The sequence below is a fragment of the Stegodyphus dumicola genome, chromosome 9, assembly GCF_044657685.1.
Source record: "Stegodyphus dumicola isolate Sdum_Otavi_A_Nest chromosome 9, ASM4465768v1".
Taxonomy (NCBI): Eukaryota; Metazoa; Arthropoda; class Arachnida; order Araneae; family Eresidae; genus Stegodyphus; species Stegodyphus dumicola.
Window position 1 is genome coordinate 64772844 of NC_140776.1, and position 27679 is coordinate 64800522.

The 27679-nt window shown below is 32.7% G+C and overlaps 1 protein-coding gene across 7 annotated transcripts in view; it reads left to right on the forward strand.

The window, feature by feature from the left end:
- Positions 1-19763, forward strand: part of LOC118193879 (alpha-tocopherol transfer protein-like) — a 304429-nt gene extending 284666 nt beyond the window's left edge. For 6 of the 7 annotated variants that reach the window (XM_085823543.1, XM_085823542.1, XM_085823544.1 and 3 more), the window contains 5 exons: positions 6069-6259; positions 9499-9741; positions 13780-13973; positions 17967-18077; positions 18929-19763. In XM_085823543.1, the coding sequence (XP_085679669.1) occupies positions 6100-6259; positions 9499-9741; positions 13780-13973; positions 17967-18077; positions 18929-19105 (885 nt within the window). In that variant the 5' untranslated portion in view covers positions 6069-6099 and the 3' untranslated portion in view covers positions 19106-19763. The remainder of the gene's footprint in view (positions 1-6068; positions 6260-9498; positions 9742-13779; positions 13974-17966; positions 18078-18928) is intronic. The other variant, XM_035365049.2, reaches the window with a different exon arrangement.
- Positions 19764-27679: the final 7916 nt, after the last annotated feature.

The following is a 27679-nucleotide window of genomic DNA, read 5'->3' on the forward strand; positions in this document are numbered from 1 at the left end:
CATAGTACGACTGGACTCGCGTACTCACTATTTATGGGCGTTATTATTTTATTCTTTAACATCTCCTGAATATGTTCTTCGATGATTACGTCTTTTTGTTTGTAATACCGATAAGGTTTAGTCCTACAAGGTTTTTCGGCATTTAATTGAATCTTGTGCGTGACTATTTGGCAGTTTCCTGGTTTTTCTGAAAATAAATGAGAAAAATTACTCACCACTTGCTGTATTGCTTTCCTTTCATGGTCATTCAGATGGCTAAGGTCCACTTGCGGTGTCTCCACAGGTTCCACCACCCTGTGGTCCATCTCCAACACCACGGAACTATCTTGAAAATTTAATTTGGCCCTCGCGGCCCTTAAAAACTCTATACCTAAAATAAGAGAATTTTGCAGATTTTTCACTACAAAAATTAATACTTTGAGACTTTCCTCTTTTACCTGTAAGTTTAATGATAATTTCCCGATGCAGTGACATGTTTTTCCTTGCGCCGCTATAATTTCTGTATTTTTGGTTTTAAATAATCGTACCCTATAAAAATTCTTTTTGAAGAAATTTTCACTCATAAAATTTCCTTCTGCTCCTGTATCGATGAGGGCTTCTACTGGTACATCGCCAGCCAGGACTTGTATAATTGGTAGCTGTGAGGTATTTACGATGACCGTATTTAAATGTCTATTTGAGGGTTTTTTTTAAAACTTCCGGGGTCTGGACCCTCCCTTTCACAGGCCCCTCTACTCGTTTAAAGCTTTCCTTTCAATCTGTGTCTTCTGGGTACGCGGATGTTTATTTTCAAATTTTCTTTTTGGGCCTTGACCTTCGAGTTTCGATGCGTTAGCTTGATAGTTCTTTCCCCCATAAGAGCGATTTCCATTTCTGGTTTCCTCATGTGAAGATTTCCTTCGGGTACTTTGAGAATATGTTTCCCCTCTCGCTTTTTCCGCTATTCTGCGATTTTGAAACTTCACCGCCAATTCGAAGAGTTCCTGCAATGTGCTTGGGTTTCTAATTTCAAAGTAGTCTTGAACAGCGGGTAACAATCTTGGTAATATTATTTCAATTATCTCCGCATCGGGTTTCTTCCCATACAGCATATCCGTTAGCTTAATTTTTCGTAGAATAAAGTCCGTCAATTCTGCTGTATCCCGTTGATAGAAACTATATAGTTCGGCTTCCAGCCGTGCGCGATCTTTCACTATGGGGAAGGCCTTTACTAACGATTTTTTGAAATATTCAAATGTATATGTCTGGCTTCCAAACTCCCCTAATAAAAATTTGCCTATGTTTTTCCACCATAGCGCGGCCTGTCCTCTTAGTGCTGATGTGGCGATGGCAACTTTTTGTCTTTCAGGAACAGGGTAGAGCTGAAAGTGGTTTTCTAGACCTTCTAGAAATACCGCCACCGAATTTTTTCCGTCGAAATGGACGTTTGGCTTGATTGACGCTCTCAAAGTCTGGACCAGGTATCCAAATCCTTCCAACTGGCATGTCATTTCTTGGTGTTGTCCAGCGGCTTCCATCCAATTTTCGGCCATTTCAGTTCGATAAGTGTTCGGGCGCCAAAGTAACGTTGTGCGCCTCCAACTTGCACGCAACCAAGAGGTGACTGTGAAAACTGGATAAAAGACAGAGTCTTGTGAAGGGTTTAAGTCCCTTTTTATTCAACGTAATAAATTACAATTGCGTGCTCTTGACGCTCACAGACTGCGCCAACTCGGCGGTCAAATAAAAATAATAACCTGAAAAGAAACTAAAGACAAGACTCTAACTACGAGGCTCTCTAAAATAACTAACTCACCGCGTTTTACAATACCGCTGCTAAATCAGCAGACTTGAAGCTCACTTGGACGATTAACACTACTTCCCGCCAAGCACATAGGCCGAAACGCGGGGTTCTTCAATTTCTCGCTAACTACCTCCGCGCTCGTGAAGTAAGAATCTCACACACCGAACTCGTTTCCTTCCTATTTAAATCATAATACTTCCGCTGATAATTTGAATCCTTGCGCGTTCTACTAAAATTTACATATTCTGGCATTGGCAGTTCCAGGGAAAAGTAAGGCTTGACAGGAAAGATAGTTTAAACTTAAAATAAATGTTAGTTAAAATAAATATAAACCCTACAAGTTATAATAATATTTATTTGACATTAAAACGGGGATTTTTATTTAGTAACTAAATTGTTGTCTCTTATTTAAATGTTCGTATCTTTTTTGAAATTTTATTACATTTTATTTTGATCAAATATCTGGAATAAGGAATCAGACTTAAATTATGTATTTCTCTTTTCTGGTAATAGTCTTTCTTCGTCATAAAATTAATTTCGCGACATCTGCCTTAACTACTGCTGTGATGTTTTTATCTCTAAAATTCCAAACGCTTTCGTGGGGGGGGAGAACTAAATATACTGAGAGAATCAGTATTTAATAAATAAATTGCTAATGACATTATTTTTTTCCAAACTCTAATTAATAAACTTGACTTTGGTTTCCGACCTGCAACACTACAAATTACAATATAATATATGCAAAATCTTTGGAAATCATAACATAAAACTATTGTTCGAGTCGAGATTTTATTCAATAATTAATAAAATTTCATCTTTCCCAGGCATTAATGTCATATAAAGGCCTGAGCGCATTTTAAGAGGAGAAAATAATGCACTATTATTTTTCTTCAAGAAATTCATTATTCATTATTACGTTGCTTAATGCCAGCGTGCGCATACTATGAAATCAAACTAGACACGTGGTCTGAGAAGCTATCTTCTGGATAATGGAGTAATCTAAATGTATTGATGTAAACTAATTGCTTAGAAAACTCTAATATTGTGTACCGCAGTGGAAGTAGAGAGGGATGTATCGAAGAGAGCAGGAGACAAACAAGTTTATGAAATAATGTACTCAGATATTGTCAAATTGTCATTATTATTAATAACTTTCTTTGGTAGTCTCACTTTTTTGGTAGCATAAACTAGTGAGTTGTAGATGGGTTTTTCACAAGTCAACACGTATGACTTAACTTAAATACGTACTGTTAAACTAATTCAGATTACTAGATTAGCCTAACGGTTCACAGGATAATTTAAACACGTAGGAAAGGCTCTTGTTTGTAGAAAACCGAAGAGACAAGCTAAATGGTTAGAAGCACTCAACGCCATAAAATCAAATGGTTAATAGTCACGGTACAAAGTGGCCTGAAGCAGGCAGAACACACTCTAAAATTAACTTGCGCAACCTTCGCTCAAATAGTACATCTTTCTCCCTCTGTCTGAATAAACGCTCTCTATCACATTTACATTCTCGCGTGAAAAGCGTGAGTGAAAAGAGAGTAATAGAAAAGTAACTGAACCTAAAATTAACTATTAGTTACAAATAAATATATAAAACCTCGCAACTTCATTAGCATTTGAATCCTTACAACCTTGTTGCATTTTGATTGTGTCCTGTTTCAATGTAATATGAATGTTTCTCTTATTTGCCATGTGGTTTAATACTCTGAAATTTGATTCTGATTACACGTATCAGCTTCATTTCTTTATTTATATTTTAAATATTTAGAAAGATTCCGCAGATTGCTCATTAAACTGTAAGGCTAGGGCAGAAAAAAGAAATTCTTACATCTGGAACAGAAGGTGTCACATGTGGCATCTATTACAATGCCTGGGGGGAAAATGTACTTTTCTTTTATTAGTTTCTTTACTATTGTTATTACTATTATTATTATTAGTCGTAGTAGTAGAAGTAGTAATAGCTGTAGTAGTAAGAAGTTATATAGAAAAATAAGATTTTTTAAACACAAATATAATTTAGCATTCATCAAACTCGGCGCCCCGTACGGTTGAACTTATATATAATCATTGATCCGACGCTGACTGAAATACCATTTCATCTCTTAATGTTTCCCATTGATATACTAAAAATTTAGCTTCCATCTCTTGTGGGTCTAATATAGCAGTTAATTTTGTCATTTGTTCAGTGTTTATAAGCATCTGAAGGAGATATTATTGCTTTCGAGTAGTCATAAAATCCTATTGTTTATGAATAAAGATCTAAAAGACAAGAACATGCGCTTGCCAGTGGACGATGCACAAGATTTTTTTTTTTTAAATGTTATAAAAAGGCGTTGTTTATCAGAAGTAAGGAAGTAAATCATCTAAGAAGGTATTTTGTCTGTACTTACGATATTATATTGTAGCAGGTGTTAGTTTGCATCATGAAGAGAATAAATAAATTATGTTTTGAACATTTATTGCAAAATTGCTGTTTTTATTTGCATCTCATTTATGCCTACCAGCACCCGAGCAGTAAAACTGTCGACCACTAGTAATTAGTCTCAGTTTAACCAATAGGCTGGCTGTATGTTGACTAAGCTTGACCAACAGGCTGGATGCATGGGGATTTCCGTCTTTATCTCCATGTATAAGGGAAGAGATCATGGAGGTAGGAAAGGAAGGAGGGGCCAACCCGCGCTAAAAGTGAAGCACTGCTTTGAAGCTTGGGTCACCAGATGGGGTGTTCTTTGTTTACATTCAGAAGCTTGTCTTGATGATGTAGCACGTTCACATGGTCACATCATCTTGACCGCACATTTTATAATAACTCAGTTAGAAATGTTCAGAGAAAGTCAATTACTATTTAAAGTATTTCGCTAATTCCTAATAATTCTCTAATTTAAAATGAACCGAATAGAGCATTAATTATAAATTGACTTACATTTTTCGATTTAAAAGATGCTTCAGAAGCCAAAAAATCATTTTAGGAAGAAGAATAAATAGAAAAGAAATAATGCATAATTTTAATATTAATAATACAATAAACTTTGATCTTAATTTTTGTACCTTAACCGAATAAAATCTAATTACCTTAATTTTTTTTCTAATGTAATTAACGAAAACTTGTGAAAATATTTCATTCAAATTAAACCATTCTGAGAAAACTGTTCTGTGAAAAGTATAGCATTTAATTCCGTTCAGAATGAAATGTTGTTTTCACATACTTAGGACTCTGAAGTGTTGTAGAAAAAGAAAATATATACATTTATATGTACATTTACAACGTAATTACAAAATATTTACATCCGAACGCGTCAAATCCCATAGAACTCAATGGTAAATGACCCAATGTTTTGGTCACCACATAGGGATCGCCGGTGCTTCAGAGCAGCGTACGGGAGAAACTTGTTTAGGGCGACTCCATCTTACTTCCTACCTCCATGGAAGAGATAATTTTTGCAAACCAGTTTCCTTTAAATAGTCTTCCACGCCGTAGCTCTAATTAGTTTCGAATCCATTTGCATCCAAACTATAATCCTACGGTTACGATGAAATTCCGCAGTGTAGTCTAGGAGGGAAAACTGATACGAATAACATCAGTAATATGTAATTTTTAATATGCACTTTATATTCCTTTTTCTCAGTTTTATTAAATATGAATTTTCATTTTATATGTTTCGGAGTTTTTCTGTTTGTAACCTTTTACGTTCAGAAAAGAAATGCAAAAACAAGCTTGGATTTTTAATACTCATTTTCTTTCCCTTTAGTTGAGTTTTAATTTTATTCAACACCAGAAACGGTTTCATGAATTAATAGCAAGAAATAATTTTATTACAGAAACGAAACAAAATATTTATAATTTTTCATACTACTTTAAAATTTTCAATTGTAAGCACTTTTTCAAAGCGTAAGACTACATCTGAGACTTTCAGTTTGGACTTTCAATTTCTAATATATTGAAAAATTGTTTGCCTGTACATAATTAAGGAAGCTAAAACGTTTATTTATTATTATGATGATGACGATTCCTTCCTCCTTCTTTATAATACCGAGAAAATGTATGGTTAAATATATTTGTATCTTCTCAAATGTTTGATTAAATTCTACTCGTATTTTTGACGTTTTGAGCAAGATCAGTTTTTTTTTTCCGGGGGGGGGTGCGGTGGAATTTTTACAAATTTTGATTGTCAAGAAACACTTTTTCCACATTGCATTTGGCAACAAATCTGGTGTAACAAATTAAAAAATATATCTCAAAATCAACTTTTAATTAATTTTTGTTAATATTTGTTTTCAGCATTAATTTCATCATCACATTGTAAAAGAAGATGGGGACCAGATACGAAGAGATCATGAAAACAAAAAATTACTTGCCATTCCGCATGGGCTATGTCACAGAAGATATGGTAGAGAAAGCTCGGAAAGAACTTGGGGAAACAGAGGAAGTTCGACTGAATGCCATAGCGGAAATGAGGAAACTGGTTCAAGGTAAGCCTAAATTTTAAAAATATGAGTTGGATATTTAAAAAAGTTAATTTCTCAATCATACAGGGCCTGAAGGAGAATTCACACAACTGTTTAGCCGTCATTATTGTCATAGTCCCCAACTCATAAGGAAGCGGTCACATGATTAACTTACTGTCATTATTGTACTGATAAAGTGCAAAAGTTATTAGCTCTGTTCACACCTATGGAGCAGGATTCAAGCATAATCAGGCAACGAAGATGAATCTGTGCATACGTAAACGAGCTGCTGATCTAACGAAATCGTCGACAAATTATCACATTTGCCACACAATTGTCGACATTTGCTTTTCGGTGTTTGATCGGTTCTTTTATCATGCTGACATGCCATTCAGCTGTTGAAATTATGAAAACTTTATTAATTTTTAAAAGAAACATTTTCGAGTGTGACATATCTTGAGAATCAAAAAAGACAACCTAATCACTTCCTCACATTTATTAATTTTTTTCTTTGAGCACAAATATAAGTATCATGTAGTTCTACAAAAGTAACCATAGTTTAGTTTATTTCTCACTGCAGCTTGATACTTGATGGGGTTTCGATTTTGATAAAGTTTGTAGCTTGAGAGAAATGATTAGAAATTATCTTAATAACGGATCCCAGATGCTGATCGGTTAGTCGGATTCTTATTAATTTTCAACTGTGAAAAAAAAAAGCTATTCACATACAAATGTATTCCCGAACAAAGCGATTATCCAAACATTCGTAACTGTGTGTGGAAATGATGTTATAATCATTAAACAGAAATCACACCCACTGTTCCAAGTATCAGGTTTTTACTTCCTGATTCACAGAAAGAAAAGATAAATGAGACAAGTTTGTGCAGATGAATCGAGTATGTTTTAGAAGAAGAATCACAACAATTGTTCCAGTGTTCACAGGTCAATGATAACTGCTGACCACCTATGTGAGCTCGCTTTAGTAGATAAGTCCAGGTCTGATCGCGCGTCTTGTTGTAGCTCTTTCGTGAACGTTCCGTTAGACAGCGTCTGTCGGATTCTAGAATTAAGTGAAATGCATTTACCTGGAGATAAAGTTAAGTCTATGAACAATACATATTCTTTGTTGGAGAGTTCTTAGTTTAGATGTGGATAGCGACATCTGGTACATCGTTGCAGCCCAATTTCCACATGAGTAACTTATTTTCTTTTTTTTCGTATGCCTTCGTTTTGTATTTGGAAGCATACTTGACACGTATTCGAGAGATCCAGGGTTCGAGTCCCGGTGAAGACACTGCGAATTTCTTCGATTTCCTTGCTTTAGAAAATTCCTAAAGACTGTACAAGTGGCTCCCGAATTAAAATATGCTGGATGACAATTCGTCACCCTAGGACTTGGCGATTGGGTCTCCTGATCCCCAGTCGCTCTTTAAAATGGGTAGTATGTAAGACATTTTATCCCTCTTTTCCGTGGAATAATTGGAAGTATACTCGACAGGTATTCGACAAGTCCAGGGGGTCCCGGCGAGGGCATCCCACATTTTTCACGTCTCTTATTCACCCCCTTACCCCCAAAAGCGTAATGACTCTACAATTGAGATTATTTATTTTTTGACAAGTAGCTAAGAAAATCGTTATCTCCAAATCTTAGAACAAGTACTGAATTTTTGAATAATCTTTGAAACTTCTGATTCTGACTTAGAAGAGATTGCGAGTAAAGGAAATAATGATACTGTTTCCGAAAGTACCTTATTTGCATATAAAAAAGATAATAGTAACGAAGATAGAATATTAACTTAATAACAAGGATTACTTCCTATAATTAATTCAAAAAGTTGTAAAAGTTGTTAGATTTTTTTAACTTTTCCTTACTAAAAGTACCGTTTTACAAAAATATATACTTATTGAAAGGAAAAAAGAACTTATGCTAATGTTAGATTCTAAAACACGATGAAGCAATTTGCTCTTAATAATGTTTTTTTTTTTTTTTTTTTTTTTTTTTTTTTTTTTTTTTTCCCATATACACGCACACATACACGTTTCGAGAGCACTTTGGCTAATGTCCCTTTGGTTAAAAATACTTAAAAACAGCATACTTTTAGAATTTCCGATAGACAATCTCGCGTGCTGGAGACAAAAATGTTTTATTCCGTATAGTGTTGACACTGCTCGCTTTGAAATCGTTAAGTTTGTTAATAAAAATTTCGTTAAAATCTTGAAAAATATAAAATAGACAATAAAACAAATTCCAAATTCGTACTTCCAGGTACCCATATTCGGGTGGAGGAGTATGTTGTTTGAAATTTGGTGGTGCTAAGTACCATTGTTTTTTCACAGTGTGCGAAATATTCATACATTCAGGCAGAATCTTCATTATTTAATTTCTTTAAATATAATACAGGACGATATCATTTGTCGTAGCAGTCTGAAAAGTGAAAGGGACATTTACCGAAAGCAAAATGCCATTTTGAGACTAATAGCTTTTTTTGGGCTAATGCCCCTTTGGGCTAAGCGGGGAAAAAAAAAAGAAAAAAAAAAAAAAAAAAAAAAAACCACTTTCTATACTCTTGAACTGTTGATGATGACGAAGCATAAAACAGAAAATCCAAAAACACCTATTGCTTTTACTTCTTTACTGGTCCCCGAACGTGCAATAGTGACTATTCAGCTGTAATTCCAAAAAACTAACGAGCATTGATTTTTAAAATATCACAGAATAGAAATGAATTTATATTTATTGATACCCTAGAAATAACGTATCAAATTTAATTATGGTACTCGTTTCAAAGTATTTAAGGCTGCTATAAAGTCTTAATTTTCTTTAATTAAAAACAATTTAAATTGTTTGTTACTTAACTGTCCAAGAAAGTACAATTTTTAATTAATAAAATAAAGAATTTATAAGTATTATGTAGTATTAAGTAGTATTTATTACAGTATTAAGTATAAATTTAGAAAAAACAGTTTTCACGCATTGCCAATTATACCTAATAAAATGTAAATCAGAATTTCGTATTACAGACTTATGTATTTATTCTAACAACAAATTATATTTTGTTTACAAGCGATCAACCGGAAGTGACGCTTGACTTACGTTGCTATTTAAAATATGAAATTGGCAGGAAGTTATGTGCTAGGAACATCAGGTTTTTTTTTAATATTGCACATATAAATAATTTTTACATAATATAATAAACGGTGTTTATTAAAAAGCCCAACTGATGTTCAATATAATAACACTAAAGTGCTTTTTTATATTACAGCGGAACCGAAACTCGTCTGCCGAACGGATGACGCATTTTTGCTGCAGTATCTCAGAGCCCGAAAGTTCAATGTTAAGAAGGCATTCTCACTATTACAAAATTTTTATGAAACCAAAGAAGCTTACCCTGAAGTCTACGATAAATTTGACGTTACGTCAGTCAGGAAAGTGTTCAAAACTTTAGCTTCGACATGTTTGCCATACAGAGATGAAGAAGGATGTCCAGTTATTTTTCTGCAATGGGGTAAGAATAATGAATATTAACTGTTTCTTAGATACGACTTCCTAACATGTAATTTCTTACCAAATTTTCGACTACGATTGCCATAAATTTTTACTTAATGACACGAGCAATCCACAAGCCTTTTAAGAGCAACAATTGACATATTTGGTAATTTCATTTCATCTCGAAAATTTAGTGATTCAGCATTTTTTAGAACAGTCATTGACATTCTCAGTGGCTTTTATTCAGTTTATGGGTCCTATTCTTGCCACAGAAGCCAAGACAAGGTTTCCACAATGATCCAGTGGTCCTCATGAAAAATCCGAAACCCTTTGAAGAGATTAAATCAGGAGAATAGGTTGATGCTCGAACCAGATTTATTCACGGGGTTTTAATGGACAGGAGCATCATGGTCCTGAGTCTATAGCCATTATTTCTGGTGGAGTTCATGGATTGTCTAGATGATGCCATGTGAACCTTCTCAAATTTTACGCGGACTGGAATAATAATTTTTTAGAAAAGGACACAGTTCAGAAGAATACAATGGGGGCTGATCCAAGTTTATTTCGAAAGCTTTGTTTGATTTGATGATGTGAGTCTGCAACCTCGTGGATTGTTCTGATGACGCTATATGAGTCTTCAGCGTCTTTAGCACGAAATTGAACGCTGACTTTTCAGAAAAAAACTAAATCAGCAAGTCTTTGACATTAGAATAGAGGGAAGATTGGCCCAAATTGATTCTCAAGGTTATTGAACGAGATTGGCCTATTCGTCAATCTGCTATTATTGAAATGTTTGTGGAATGTTCATAGCTCTTCTCTGTATTGAAACACTGGTTTTTCAGAAAAATTAAAAAAAAATTAGTTGATCTTAAATTAGGAAAATAAGGCAGAAATCGAACCAGCTTATTCTCCCAGGCTCCAATAGATAGAATCACCTTAGTCATAAATAGTGGGAACAATGGATCTATTTTTTTGAATAAATACATGACCACTGGTGTCAGTTATTGGCAATGTTAAATAGCTAAGCTTTCAAGAGTTTAAAAAATAATTGTGCATATAATTTGTTTCAGTGAAATTAAGCGTGTTTCTTGATTATCTCCCTTTTTCGAAAAATTTGTTGTACAAGCACACACTTTTGTAGAAACTTATTCTAGTTTATTAAATTTATATTCATCTTTATGTCAACGTATTGCCACTATTTTTTTGCATTATCACAAAAAAATTCTCAAAATTTCAGAACGCTATCAACCGTTTTCGCATGCCCTGGGCGTTATGCATGATTTGTTTGCTTGTTGAAACTGCCGAGATTTTTATATATGTATTATAATTAGTCATTTACTTCAATGAAAGTATTAAATTGTTAATACTCACAGAATTCTACACACGTGGAAACAAAAGAAACAAATTAGTTATTTTATACAGAGCCTACCAGCGGCCGAGCGGTAAAGTGATACTGATAGTTTGGTCCGAGGTTCGAATCCCGCGAACGGGCTGGCTGCACGGGTGTTTTCGTGGTTTTCCCCATGTGTAACGTGTATACGAGCCAGGTCCCTTAGAAGGGCCTCCACAAAGGCATCCCTTCCCTTAGGCAGATAGCCCTCGAGGCTTTGCCGTAATTAAATAACCTAACCTATTTTATACAGAAAGTACGAATGACTTTCAAATATAGACAAGAATTTTCCTGCTTCGTTCTTGTAAAGAATACAACGTAATCATGACTCATTGAGGAAACACATATATTTTGAACATGCCAGTATAGTTATGCTATTTTCTTTTCGCGTCAGTTGCAATCAGTATGTTGAAGACGAAGTGTTGCATCATTAGATTGTAGATTAAAGAAAGTGTCATTCCGTTTCAGATTCGTTTGAGACTTAAATCTTTTGAAGATTTCTCAATACGAAGTGACTGGTGGAATTCTTTTAAAGTAAGCCAGAGTAAGATTTGAAAGTGAGCCGAATGAGCTTCGCCAAGAATTTTAACGGATGATGACAAGTTGATTGCCATTGGGGCACTAATACGGATCATTCTGAGGATCACCTTCACAGAAAAATAAGTAACTAGAGAACTCAAAATAAGTTTTGGTAATGTGAAAATATTAATTAAAATTTGTCTTAAATTTAACAAAGCGAGCGCCATGTTGTTTCCCATCTTCTGATGTCTTAAGTAGAAAGAATATTACTTAGATTCGCACAATAATATGTCACATAATAAAGTCTGATGTCCTACCAAATAATTCAGATTTAGCACCATCAGACTTTCAACTTTTCGATACACTTCGATAAATTTTAGGAAAAAAGGAATTTAGATTGAAGGTTGTAGGGAAACCGATTATTTCCAAAACGAAGTTTGGTTTCGTTTGAGACTGCCGAACGACTTATCGCTCCGTCTTTGTAAAGTAACTATAGTCAGGACAAGGTTTAAACAAACCTTTTTTATTTATTTAAACTTAATAAATGCACCACTCTACCAAAACAATCTCCGCCATTTGAATTATTAAGGAAGAGTTATTTATAATTATTAATTATTTTAATTATTAATTGAGGGAATTAGGCTAGTTAAAAAAGTAAGATTTTAGTATTTAACGCTTTAAGTTCACAAATTTGCAAATTCCTATCAAGCTTTGGCTCAGGATGCTAAATGCGCGAACAATACGGTTAGCAGAATGCTAAGGCCGATCTGAATAATTCTAAGAGCTAGACGAGAAAGTACCAAAAAGGTCGTTGCTGAAAGCGCTTTCTCTAACTCCAAGAATTCTGTTCTTATATACACATTATTAATTTGCATCCTTATGCGAGCCGACGAAAGTAGAAAGTGGCAATATAGATAAAAATAAAAGATAATGGTTTAATTAACATAAAACCTTACTAGGTTGTTAATGCTGTTAAAAAAATGGTTTAACATACAGTCAAAAGACTTTTATTATCCTGGAAATTAAAGCATTTTCTTGTCTGTTAACAAAGGTATTACAGTTACAGGTGACTGCATAAAAAACAGTGCATAAGTCGTTTCATTGTTAATAAATAAAGTTTAGCTGATAAATTCCTGTTCACATTTAAAAGTTCTTCGTAGTATTTCACCCTAATAGTGAATCCATATTTTTATGAGACCCAGCAGTAACCTAACGGTTAAGATTTCTGAATACTGATAATTCGACCCGACTTCAAGCTTAGGGTAATGGGCTGGCCCCATAGGCGGTTTTCAGAGTTTTCTTTAATATGTAACGTGAATTCAAGCCAGTTTTTCTTCGAAAGGTTCTTCAAAAAGGCATCTCTCCTTTCAGTAGATGTAACTTAACTCTGCACTAAAAAACTAAAGTAACCTCTGCTAAAGTAACTAAAGTAACTAAACTAACTAAAGTAACCTCTGCACTTACTGACAAATTTTTACCAATGTATAATATGAATATAAAGCAGTTTTCCTGCGAAAGGTCCTCCACAAAGGTATCTTTTCCCCTGAGCAGATGAAACTTAATTTCATCACATCTTTGCACTTATTAACAAAACAAATTTTTTTGTGAATCCATCAAATGGAATAAAACACAAATGAAATATCGGCTCATTATCTGCCAATGAATTCTTGTCGAGTCACATGCAAATAAAGAGCTTTTTAGAAACTAAATTTTTTAGTTTAAATATTAAGGAATGCTGAACCTTAAATTCGAATAAAGCTGCTGTGTAAACATTATATATAATTAAATGATGCAAAAGTTGTAGATTACAAATTGACGTTCCTATTGTTATATTCTCTTACCTTAGAATAGGCGCTTCATTTTTCTCCTCTGGCCTTAGTAATAAATATGGTAATGACCAGCTTCGAAAAATGGTCGAGTTCACTGAAATTTCTTCCTGGACATATAAAAGAAGAGACTTAAATCATTTAATTTTAGAAATCAAATCTCTCCAAAGAAAGCACTATAAACACTATTTTGAATGCTTTAATTGTTGTGTGGTCCAATAAAGAAAAAGAAAAGAAATGAATTAAAGTATGTTTATAAGAATAAGAGTAATTTTCTTCATTTGTAATCCAACACTGAAAAACAAATACTTCGTCCAACTAGGAAAATGGAATCCAGATGAATATACAATCCAAACTGCTCTCAGTGTCTTGACAGCAACAGCTTTATTCTGCGTTCAAGATCCCGCAACTCAAATATGTGGAGTCCGAATCGTCCTTGATGTCAGAGGGTCAAGTTTAAAGCATCTTCGCTGCCTTACACCCAGATACCTTCACCTCTTCTCCAAAGCTCTGAGGGTGAGTCATTCTTTCTGTACCCTCTTTGGTCATTTGTCATTATTTTTTGTGTCTTTATTTCGTTTATTAATATAATCTATCTCATATGAACTGATTCTTGTCTCGAAGGGGTTCATGTCTGCACAAATTTGTAATTTTAATGGATGTAAATATAGCATAACTTAAATTTCTCTCGGATATATTTGCACAAAGCAAGAGATAAAAACATTACCAATAAACATATTATAGGTATTTAAAATAAATTCGCTTTTGAAAGCAGTGGCACTGGAAATTTCTTACGTCGTATCTTTTTGTTATGACCAAAAGACTATTTGATCTTCTTAGTTATATTTTTCTAGATTACCGCTTCTCAAACTTTTTAAAATGGGGGCCACTTTTATTAGTTAGAATGTTTTGCTGACCATTTTACTCTTATTTCCTTCGAAAGAAATTTTGGTACTTTTCCGTTTTGCCGGAGCAGGCGATAAAGTAGCCAGTAATGGTACAACTGATGCCAAACGCAATATACTTGCTGGTAACTCTTTACGCCTCATTTTCAAAACACGTAGCATCCATTTCTTATCAGATTGATTGTTTTTTTTTTTTTTTTTTTTCAATACATAGGCATACAATTACATAGAATTTTTACCCGGATAGTTCAATTTTATGCCCTAAGGCCATTCGCGGTAATTAAGTCAATTAGGATGCAATCACACCGCTCACCCGAAGACGAAAATATAGAAAAGGCAAAGTTAAGGGTTAAATTCATCAATTCTAATGAGAATTCACTAGCGAAGTAAAGCACTGCGGTTTTACATAATTTCTGAGTGAGCTATTCGTACGAATTGAAATAATTCTTGCATTTAAACTTGTATTCCAAATTAAGATTTAACTTGAAATTAATGTAGATAATTATTGAGAGAATTAGATTTTTGTAGCGTAGTTTACGTGAGATGAGATCACTTGGGTTCACATGATACGAACCGGCGAATCAGGATGTTGAACCATGAAAGCGTAGTAAATTCTTAAATGTCTTTTTACAAATTTACTGTCTTTATTTATTGGCTTTTTATAAAATTTTAAACGCTATTAAAATGTTATTATCCCTTCAAAATAAAAAATTCTTAGAACTAACATTTGTTAACATTTTTTATGTGTATACTGTATGTTGTCGCCAATAAAGTCTGCTTGGCGACATTTGCTCGGGCGAAACGGAAAAGTACCGAAATTTTTTTAGCATGCGTTACTTCTATTTTTAAAATACAATTAATTAACTTTCATTTAATTAATATAGGTATTGGTATTAAATCATTAAGAAAATTTATATTTGCTTTTAATAATTCAAATCTATTAGAGTTTGGATAACCTTATTAACTAAAAGTTAAATAAATGGTAAACTCATAAATTAGATGGATCAGATTTTTACGTGGATGTTCTATGTTTGGATACATGCTGGTTAGAAGCACTACAGTCATGACGCTTTAAATCCTTCTTTTGTTGCTAATACTAAAGCTGGAAATCCATAAGTAGGATAACTTGTAATAATTTTCAGAAAAATGTTAGATATTTGCCCTGCGTAATTTAGAAATTCTGCTTAAACACAATGAATTTTAATTTCACTTTATGATTTTTGTACATCTAGGAGCACCACAAGGGCAGGCTTTGAGGATCTCTTTTGGTAGGCAGACCACAGATTGGAAAACATTGCCTTAGATAATAAATAGCTGTAAAAAGTGATTAAAGCTATTTGATAACTTTTTTTTTAACTAGGTTTCAAGGAATAAATAATAAAAAATAGTGTTAGTATGAGCCCACTGGCGGCCGAAACGTAATATCACTGAATACTGGTAGTTATAACCAGATTCAAATCCAGATGAACGGCCTGGTTGCATATTAGTTTTGTAGTTTTCCCAATGCATAACGTAAATAAAATCCAATTCCCCTAATAAAATCCTTTACAATGGCCGAATAACCGAAATAATCCTAATCTGCCGTTTGTATGACTCGCGGTGTCTTGGTGCATTTAAACACAACAAACGAGAAAGGTCCTGGCAGATTTTCTATTAGAATGTAAATTTTCTTTCGATATAATTCCGCCATTCATCCAAATTGCATTATGAAATTCTTCTTGAATACCTGAGAGCTAAAATATCTGATTTTTTCTTAATACATAGTTTTACTTTCCGTAAGATGACAAACAAGATTATTTACACATAATAACGTCAATCAATTTTCGAGCCTACTCGAACTGAAAACAAGTTTTTATAGTTTTGATATACTATATTACTTTAAATGTTACATTTTTAAGTTTTTTTGCTTCTTATCTGGCCATACCAAATGACATTTTTTATTTGTTTTACCACCTGTAATGCTCTTGAAATAACTGAAGTTATGGTTATTAAAAGCGATTCATTTCAGAGAAATATGTTACTTTTAAAACGAATTATAGTGTTTAATGTTTTGCCATTCTGTATATCAAGGTACACGTGAAATAAAACGATATTCAGCTTGATTTTTTTCTTTTCTTCGTTTAATCATACGTTAAAAAAGAGCAACATTTCATGGAATTTTCCCAGTTATAATTCTATTAGGGAAGTGTAATTGTAATCTGCAATGGAGAAATCATTTGCACTCTCGGCGATACTCTAACCACGGATCTTTCAATTCCTAATATGATCTAACTATTTATACCACGAGAATGCACAAGGAGAGAACGTGATAATTCCTTTCCAGCAAAGCCTGAGGTTCACAGGCGAATGGTCTGACTGAATGAGCGTTTTCATGGTTTTCCCTATGTGTAACGTGTATACGAGCCAATTTCCCGTAGAAAGTCCTCCACAAAGGCTTTGGGTTCAACTTTTGATATTCCGCTAACCAAATCACTTTGGCTTCGATTGTTAGGATTACGGCGAAGCACAGTGAGACTATCTAAAAGAAATAATATTTTTGTGGTAGAGTTGCTAGGATAAATGCTCGTATCGATGTTGCACACTTGTATCGACAACGAAATCTCCCATGCAGCCAGTCCCTTCGTCGAACCCAGTTCGAACTACCCCTGTTCAGCGATTTTTATCCTTGGCCACTGATGAATGCAAACCTGTTTGACTTAACAGTATTTGGCTAGACGGGTATGTTAATTGTTACACACAAGAAAGTAATGCTCGCTCAGCCACAAAAAAATTATCCGTTTGATTTCTCATTTATTTTTATGTACCACAGAAAGATTTATTTTCCTCTTTCAGAATGATTTTGGCAATTTGTCATTTGTAAATAAGATTAGAAAATAAATAAAAACAAAGCATTGTATTTCATTACTGAATGTTTTCGGTTTATTTGCAAACATAAAGGAACTCGTTAAAATGATTCATTAATGGATTTTTTTTATAATTCTGCAATAATTTTGTATTATTCATAAAACTTACATTGTTTTCATTACATCATTTGATACAATTATTTTTCATTTTTTATATCTGGGCCCACCAGCGGCCGAGCGGTAAAGTCGCTGAACACTGGTAGTTCTGTCCGAGGTTCGAATCCCACGAACGGGCTGGCTGCATGGGCGTTTTCGTGGTTTTCCCCATGTGCAACGTGTATACAAGCCAGTTTAGCCCTGCCCTCGAGTATCCTAATCACACACACATTTTTTATATCTGTCTACTGAAAAAGAAGATAATCAGTTGGCTAATTGAAGATTACAAACACTAGATGGCAGCACTACACATAATTCTTACTCTGGAGCAGAAGTAATTTATTCAGTGCTGCCATCTGTATCAATGTTGCTGAGTTAACAAACAATTTAATTATCGAGACAACTGCTCGTTATTATAAAGCATTTTTTCTTTTATGGAAAAGAAATACTAATGCTATATTAGCCTATCTTTTAAAATTAAAAAATCTCAGATTCCAGATTAGTGTCCTTTTTAAATTGTTTCTTAAATTATTTATGTGTTTCTTAAATTATTTTATTTCTGCTTTATTATTATCTTAAAGGAAATGTTTTGTTTCTTTTTTCAGAACTGTTTGCCCATTCGTTTTAAAGGCATTCATATATATAACGAGTCTACAATTTTCCAGTACATATGGTCTGTGCTGAAAATTTTTCTCACAGAAAAAATCAAGAAAAGGGTATGTACATGTTACAGCGTTGGAGTTAAAAATTAAATAGAATTAATAAAGCTTCTTTATTTTTTCTTTCTTTTTTTTTCCATGGAACGTTTGGTTTATGTGATTAAAATTAAACCGCAAACCACGCCTTCATTAAAATATTAATTTAGAATGAATTTGCGAGGAGTCTGAAGCTATGTGTGTGGGGGTGAATGCATTTTATTGTACATAAATTTGATAATTTCATGAAAACTTTTTAAGATTCATTTTAAAAAAACATTTTAAAATTCTGAAAGATGGTGTTAACAAATCTGCAGCAAATCAATGTTCTTTATTATTAATTATGCGTACTATAGACTATTTAAAACTTCAAATAACATACTTTAGATTCATAAAGAGGAAGAGAAAATTCTTTGTATGAGACATGGAAAAAAAAAAAAAAAAAAGGAAGCAAATTTTACGGAATCAGCATGAGCAAATTATATGATATTTTCAAAATTAAAGCTTATTGCATTTATCATAATATTTTCCTTTTGTTGTTACTGAAAATATTTCGTTAAAAAATAAAGTATTCATTGGTATAAAGAAGAAATTAGGCAACTGCTTTGCAATGATTTTGCACCTGTTTTTTACTCCAGTTTCTACCTTGCAACTAGTCTTAAACTTCTACCACTTTCTATCCCGGATTTCACGACGTATGAAAAAATTCCATTAATATGCACAGAACGCTACTGAATTCGCCCTATTGTTTGAAAAAATTCTGTTTTGTTTAGCATAGCATTGTATTATTTGCATGTGATTTTATATGCACATTATCAGAAACTGTGAAAGATCAAGTGATGTATTACATATGCTATTATTTTTATTTTCAGGTTCACTTCCACGGAGATAATCAAAAGAGTCTGCACAAGTTCATTCCAAAGGCCATTTTACCCTCAGAATATGGGGGTGACAACATAAATTTCAGTTCCAGCGATTACTTCCCAAATGAAATCGAGAGCTTCTACGAGCAGTTCACCGAATTGCACCAAACTGGCTACGAGAAGTAGTAACCTTATAAGCTTCGACTAGGTCATTAATTATAATTTTTAAAGCTAGTTTTCGCTATATGGAACTAAGATTAGTTGATGACTGTCGAGCCGCTGAAAAAGGAACACTATGCCATAATTCTTCAGTTTGGAGATTATTTATTAGATAGGTTAAATTTTGAATGATTTCATCGTATAAGATTTCGTGTTATGTTTTTAAAATTTGTATGTTGAGTAGGAATTTACTTTTTCCGTTTTGTACATATGGCAAAGAATGTGAAATTAAACCCTGCTCATAAAGAACTATTATTTACCGAACTTTTGTGCTTAGCAAGGCAAACAACTTTGCTTACGGGAAATGTGGACATAGTTATGTGATTTGAATATATTTGCATATTCATAAAGAAATGTACTCGAGTTATTTTCACCTTAAATGTTTTTGTGTGCAAGTCGCATTTTTATTTTTAAGTATTATTAAAGAATGAAAAGAAATGTACTCGAGTTATTTTCACCTTAAATGTTTTTGTGTGCAAGTCGCATTTTTATTTTCAAGTATTATTAAAGAATGAGCGTCAAAGACGACATCTTTAATTAATCTAATTATGCAGTTTGTTTTCTGCAATGAAAAAAATGTAATTCTTTGTGATTTTTTAAAAATAAAAGTACAATTTTTGTAACATTTGTTGTATGCTTGTATTTATTTACGCGACATGTTTATTAAGAATCGTAAGAAAATGAAATTTTTTCTTTCCACTTTTTACATATTCAATGAAAACAATTCAATTGCAGATTGCGATCAGCTTTAAACATGATTAGTGTAGCAATTTCATTCCGTTGCGAATGTCAGCTAAGTTTCATGAATCATCCTCCACTGTTTGTAAATGCTGTTAAGCAATTTTGCAGGCTTATTTTTTTAGAAACGTTCTATTTGTGTCTATACTGCAGAAATTTTTATTTTTTATTCAAAAAGTATATATTCTGTTGATATAATGAAAAAACATGGGAAAATATTTTAAAGTTTACAAGTAAGTTTTTAATTATTTTATTAATTGTTAAATGTTAACTTTTTTTTTTTTTTTCGTTGGTTCATTATAAATGTCCGTTTCACTTTTTAAACTGTTGCCAACAAATGTTAGAGTCCTGCATTATATATGAAGAAATTAAATAATGAAAAATATGCATAAAATATATCTATATTTCTCGCATTGTGATAAAACAACGGTACATAGAGCCATCGAATTTTGAGTGACGTAATCCTACTGCGAATATGGGCATGTAGAAGTCCAAATTTGAAATTTGGAATTTGTTTTATTATCGATTTCATATTTTATAAAACTTAACGAATTTTTGATTAACAAACTCGAAGGGTTCATAGCGAGCAATGGCAGCATGTATTTTTATCTCCAGCGCGCGAGACTCTGTAACAGAAATTCTAAAGATATTCTCAATTTTTAAAACTATTTTGCGTTATTGCTTTTGAACTGAATTTCGTAGTTTAAGTGCGTGCGAAGAACGTGATATTTAATAAATAATGGTAACAGACAAAACGTTAAAAAAACGCCCCTTTGGACGTAATTTAAGATTTGAAATCTTTCATATGTTCTTTTTTTTTTTTTTTAAGAATATTCTGGCCAGTGATCTATGTGGTCATATATACCATCCTTTGATGAACGATTTTTGCTCGATTCCTAAGTTCATTCTTCTTATGCCTCCTGCTTTTCAGAATCAAATATCAGTACGAATTCATAGTTTCTTTTAGCTATAACCTGCAGTAGTTTCGTTGTCTTCTCATTTCTGCGAGCTCATTTCTTAGCTCTCTTGCATAATAACAATGCACCCATATCAGCGATATAAGCCAATGATAGAACAATCTAAAATATCACTTTTTGCACAGCATACTGATTTTGTATCTTCCAACAAAGAATCACGTAGGTCCACCACTTCCATGTGTTTATTACATAAGAAAAATCAACTTTCACATGGTACTTTTACTTTTTGTCAAAGCATTCTAGTTCACTTTCAGAGTGTGTATCACAAATGTGGAGATAATAGTGACACTTTTATTATCTTTCTATAATAAATTTAAAAGTTTGCATTCTTCATATTGGATGCTTTCAGTCCTATTTGACTCCTCGGACAAAGCAATAACAAATTATGTGTTCAACCTTTGTAATCCCATAATTATTTAACAGCAGTAAACATGTAGTGGCAATGTAATTTATGCTTATAATGTACTCAAAGTTATATTTGTATTTTTTTAGAATGTTAAATGTCTTGAAAGTTTGACAGAGTTAATTTTATTGTTAACATACCGACTTTTTCCAGTTTCTTCTGAAGATGAAAGCAACATTTATAAATCTTTAGAATTTTAAACATCTTGGCAAATTCGGCTTCTTAAATTTATAATCAAAATATCAGTTTTTACTCTTAGCTGCTTCAGACTGAATACAGTAACATTATTTAGCTATAAAGTAAGCATGCATTTTCATTTTAGCATGTTCAATGTGATAGCAGTTTCAGCTTAATTTGATTTATAATTAAGATGCGAGTTATCCCAATGAATTTATTCCGATTGAAATGACTACAATAATATTGCTTTATAAGTTTAAAATTTTCCTCGTAAGGCAAAGAATGTTATGAACGCTAAGTTGTTGCAACCCATGGAAAATTCCATCTAGTGACAAACATTTAGCAGAATATTTGGGCTGTCTTGATAAGCTGTTTAGTTTATCTGTTAAGGATATTCTCAGAAAGTTATTAAAATTTTCATGTTAACGGAATTCATATTAAAAACTGGAGGAATGATGGCAATAAGGATCAAAGTAAATTTCTTAAATTGGTAAGGCAAAAATTTTTTTTAAAATTCTGCTGCCGAAGAAAGGCTTTTTTCAAATCTTCAAAGCTAATCTTACCAATTTATGCAATTTAAGCCGATTATTGTTGCCTTAGTATCTCCAATACTTGTTGTCCGGTGTGTAATTTTATCCAATTTTAATTAAAACTCAAATTAATGTTAAAAATAAGAAATGACTGTATTTTATATTATGCATTTGGTATCATTAACAGTTAATTATATATTCATTCAGTAAATCTTAAACAGAAACAATAATGTTTCTGTTGGCATAAATTCCTCTAAGTAATTTAAACATGAGGTTGTTTAAGAAGGCTATTTTTTATCAATTCATTTATTGAAATATTTGCATTACTTCTTATATATTAAAATTTACATATATTATGTATTTTTTTCAGTAGACAATCCAAGAATTTTCTATATGTTACAATGTATGGTATAGGGTTATATGTATGCAATAATTTTTTTTTCCCCTCAGAAGAAAAAAAAAATCTTATCCTCTATTTGTGATCTTATTATCTGATTGTGTCTTCTTCAAAATACACAAATAATCTGATAGAATGAAAATATTTTGGTCATTAAAACTTTTTAATCACCGCTCTTTACATCTACATTTCTTTTTTCACATAATCTGAAGTTTTCGAGTAGTCTGAAGGTTTTCAAACTGTGTTTCACAGAAATTTTAGATACCATGCAACTCCTCTAGGGCATCTGCAAGTCAAAATTTAAAAGAATTTTTAATATCACTGGACATCAAAATGAAATACTTGAAATAATATTTTAAATTCTTTTATTATTGTTAAAAAAATATTAAGCAGATTTTTGTTTATGATTAAATTTATAATGAAATAATGATTTTCTTTTTACTTTCTGCATAAAATGCACAAATTTTGTATTTTAATTCTTTAACATTTATTTTTCTGAGGATAGAAATTCTTCTATAGAAAAAATTACATTTTTAGAGGTTTTTCTGAATTTAAAGATTTGAAGACAACCCTGTTATAAGGGTTTACGATTATAATGTGAATGACCCAAATAATTGTAAACGGCCTATGGCCATACTTAGTACACATATTATTTAAATTGACATACTTTATTGTACATTTGTGACTTATGTTATAATTTAAATTTGTGACTTATGTTATAATTTAAGTGCACCAGTAGTTGACTCACACTATCTGTATTGTACGTACATATTACATGCATCTCTAGACTCAGGTTAAAGCCAGCTCGTTTCCCCTTTCTCAGCAGTTTTTCCAGATGGCATATTTAGGTCTCTATTGGACCTCAGCACACACTTTATTTCTGCTAGAATGACCAGTTATCTCACTCTCCTTTTATTCAAAAATTATAACATAATAATTTAGAAAAAAAATTATATTTTATGTTAGTTACTCATGATAACATTCGAAACAACCGACATGTTCGACAAGGGATAGGGTCTAGGAAAGCCACAAACTTTTTCAATGAAATGGATGAATAAATGCAGCCCTGCATTTTGTTGTGTTTTATGCATTTATAAATTTCTACCTGACTGTTTATTTTTTAATTCTATATAACACAATTAATCGATGCTTGTTTCTTGTATGGAATTTTAACATTAATTCTACATAATAACATTTTTTAATTGTATTTTAGCGTTGTTAAAACACTTTGGCACTATGAACTGAGAATATCTGTCAATCTGTCTTCTACATTAATTTACAAAAAGATAAATGTGAATATCTGAATGGAGTTTTATTGAAAGATCTACTGAACGTTTTGATTCCCTGATGGTCAATCCACCACATTGGAAATATTAAATCAAACAATAAGTACAGGAAAAGATTCAGCAAGACAATATATCCTCTTTTGAATGAATACATTTGACTGTAGTTATTCCATATGATGCATTATACAACACCCAAAAATCATGGTAAATAACTTTCTAAACCGAGTTTACAGTGTAAAAAAGGTAGTAGAAAAATGTTGTAGTCATTTAACTGGGCTATCTATACATACGAATTACAGCAGTGTTACAAGTGTTCTTACCTTTACTGCCTATTACAACCAAATAACTACAATTAGATATGAGAAAGAACAGGCAGTGTCAGTACAACCAAAGTATAACTTTTACAGAGTTGCTAATTTGAAAACAAGTTAACCTGTAAAACTAACCCTGCATACTGGTTTGCTTTAGATGCATTTGGTAACCAATATGCCGTTAAAGTCTGTACCAGATTCAGTTTTGAGTGCATTAAATACTATATTGCTCATATGTCTTGATCGTGACAATCAATGCAGCTGCAGCATTATTGAATAGAAATAAGTTATATGACTCTCAAATAAGTGTTTGTAAAGTTGTTCAGGAAATAAATATTACTAAATAATAACATGTATTATGTTTATTGAATTTTACGAAACTGATATGTTATACTTTGAATTATCCTCAATTTTAATTGTCTGAAATCTGGTATTTTACAGTATATACCATATTTGACGGCATATAAGACTCATTTTTTTCCTAATTTTGGTCTCAAAAAAGTTACCTGTGTCTTATACGTGAGGGACACAGGTTAATTTTCAATACTGAATGCTATTTTTAGCCCGGATAAAGACTAGACACACATAGGCAAACTTTTTTTCCTTGTGTGTGGCCTTCTAAATAAGGGTGCGTCTTATATGCCATCAAATATGGTAATGTAGCACAGTTTTTTCACTATAAATTCTGAAGAATCCAAAAATAAATGCACATACTAAAGTATTTCAAGTATGATAAGATTCAGTATTTAAGACTATCCTAAAAGTAAGAAATTATTTTATTTGAAAATGAGCATTAGTGTATCCATGGCATGCAGGTCCCCGAGATTACTCTATTATCCACTCATAGGTGGGGGTGTCACCTTTGCCAAAGGCTCTTTGTAGCCTGCTTTAGGTTTTACACTAATTTAAATTACTGGCCATCTACTGAAATGGTTTCTTTAAGTATATCAACCTTCATTCCAACTCTGGTATTTCTACGGTGATGGAGGTTTAGTTGACCATACTTCTTAACAATTCTTTTAATTTTCTTTAGTTTAATTTTTTTTTCAATGTGAAGAGGTAGCCCTGTATTTTCATCTCTGATAACTGTTTTTGAAGCAGACTCAAAAATCTGCTTCAAAAAGTTGGCTATGTTGTGTAAACTTTCTTCTTCTAAATTCCAAAGGAGTGACCAAATTGATTGGTAGTTTGCATCGCACTGATTGATCAAATTTCGCTTTTCACTCAATGTTGCTTCTCCAGATATGGTGGGTATACTACAGTCAAAAGTCGTTAATTCGGACACCCATAATCCGGACCTCAAAGCTACAAACTTTCTGCGCTTGCATCGTGTTGACACATGCGCGTAAGACCTTTACGGCTGCGCATGTGCGTGTGTGCATGCGCATAATACGTTTACGCATGCTCGTTTAATGTGTAACGGAAGATATAAGCTAAAATTATCTATTTCAGTTAATGTTGCAGATAGCGCTGTTCCTTAACCTTCAAATTGGATCCGGCTTATTATTTTTTGCAGACTGTTAGAGCCATTTCATAAAAGTAAGCTTGAACTTTCGATTATGTCAAATAGAATTTCCAATGCAGGAGCTCCTAAAGGATGTACAAAGCGAAAGTATGTTTCGATGTCCATCAAACAAAAAGTGGAATTGCTGCAAAAAGTGGATAAAGGCATGAAGAAGGTGATAGAGAGGTTAGTGAAAACGAAAAAATTTTGATTGATAAGTTGGTCAGTATTCTCGACACAGTAATTACAGGACTTGAACAGCAGAACTTTGTAACATAAAACAAAGCAACTTAAACAACTTACATTAAAAGAAATGTTTAATAAAGTAAACAAATAAATATTAAGCTTTTTTTTGTAAATTTTGATACCCTTTAGATCATAATTACTCTTTATTTCATAAATTACGGTTTCATATTTTTAATTTTATAATTTTTGCATGCCATCTTACCAGATTTAAACTGATGATCTATAATCCGGAAAAATTGATAATCTGGAATCGCTGAAGACCCGTCGAGTCCGGATTAACGACTTTTGACTGTATCAGATGTTCCACCTGAAAGATTTTCAGTTGATGAATATTTTTGTTTTCTGGTGCCCGAGATACTTCTTGAGACTAAATCTTCATCAACTTTGAAAATAGCCATTCTGTAGTATATTCCAAACTCCAGGTTGGATACTTCAGGCCAGCAAATACAATATGCTTGCACAGCAGTCGGTTTCTTCTGAAATCTAAGCATGTGCATTGACACAGTAGTTTCTGTTCATCAAACATGACAGAATAAACTGCATCATGCTTAGTTTCAGAAGAAACTTTAAAGAAGCCATGCAAAATCTTTTTTATGCTACCCACATACACGTCAGCAGCTCTTAATTTTGTTTTTATGTGATCAATTAACCATTTTGGTTTATTGATTAAATAATTTGGTAACTGTTCATTGTATAATCTGGACTGTGACAGCATACTCAGATTTTTCTGACGTAAATTCTGTATCTTTCTGGAAGAAATTTCTCAACCAAAATCTTAATTATTTCAGAAAGCATACAGTTTTTATATCCCTGAAGATACCTATATTTAAGCTCCTTATTTAAGTGTTCAACACCATTGTTCGAGTTTATGAATATGTCATTTGGTTTGTAAGCCAAAGCCCATCTCTCAATTTCCTTGAACCATGTTAATTCAAAATAATCTTTCACAGCTTCATACAGGTTCCATGTTTTTAATACCTCTATTGCTGCAACCATTTCATCTTGAGTTGGAGCATTTGCTATGGCACATAATTTACACAAAAGCTCTTCTTTGGGAACCACTGCATTCTTTTTCTTAGAAGCCCATCTTGACCATGCCTGCTCTCGATGGAAACTACATATAAAAACCTTAATTCCTGTAAAGACATTTTCCAAACTTGTAATTTCTTCCATTGCAAAATCAACCATTCCATATTTTGGTGTAACCAGAGGCGACCAATTTTTAATAATTATAAGAGCTTCTTCTAATGCTTTGGCTGTTTCATTTTGTGTAAATATTATGCTCACTATCTGATAGTTCACATTTGTTTTGATAACTAAAAATAAAGTGGGAGAGCATATTTACAGGTTCAATAGGTTGCGTCGAGAAGAACAAGATTAGAACCATATAAGACATACAAATTTTTTATTTCTTCACTTTGATATACAAATAGCAGATTTAGTTTTGAATCTGTAAAGTCATTTGGCTCAGTACTATCATATGTATTTTCAGTACATGGCCTAAAAAAAAACTGAACACTTGGAAGTATCTCAGCTATTTATTAACATTTCTGTATTTTCCTGGTCAATTTTACTAGTTCTAATATCGGATTTTGCTTGGCTTATTATTTTCCTTATTGCCTCCATTTCTGGATAAAATCGTCTGCGCATTTTATCAGTTTCTCCCAATTCAGTTGAAACGTATACATCCAATAGCTTTGCAATTACAGTGGCATTGCATTTTCCATTCTTAACTTTAAAAACTATGAAATGCCGTACTCTAGCATCTATAGGTTCTATTATTGCAGCCATGTTCCCCATTAGATGATTTTGATGATCTTGGCAATTAGGTAAATTAAACATGAAAACTTCTTCACCAGCAATACTATCTTTATTGGATAATTTTTCCTTAATTTTCCGAGATATGATCATCTTTCTTTTTGGGGTTGGCACTACCTGTAATAAAAACATATTTATCACAGTAAAATTTAGA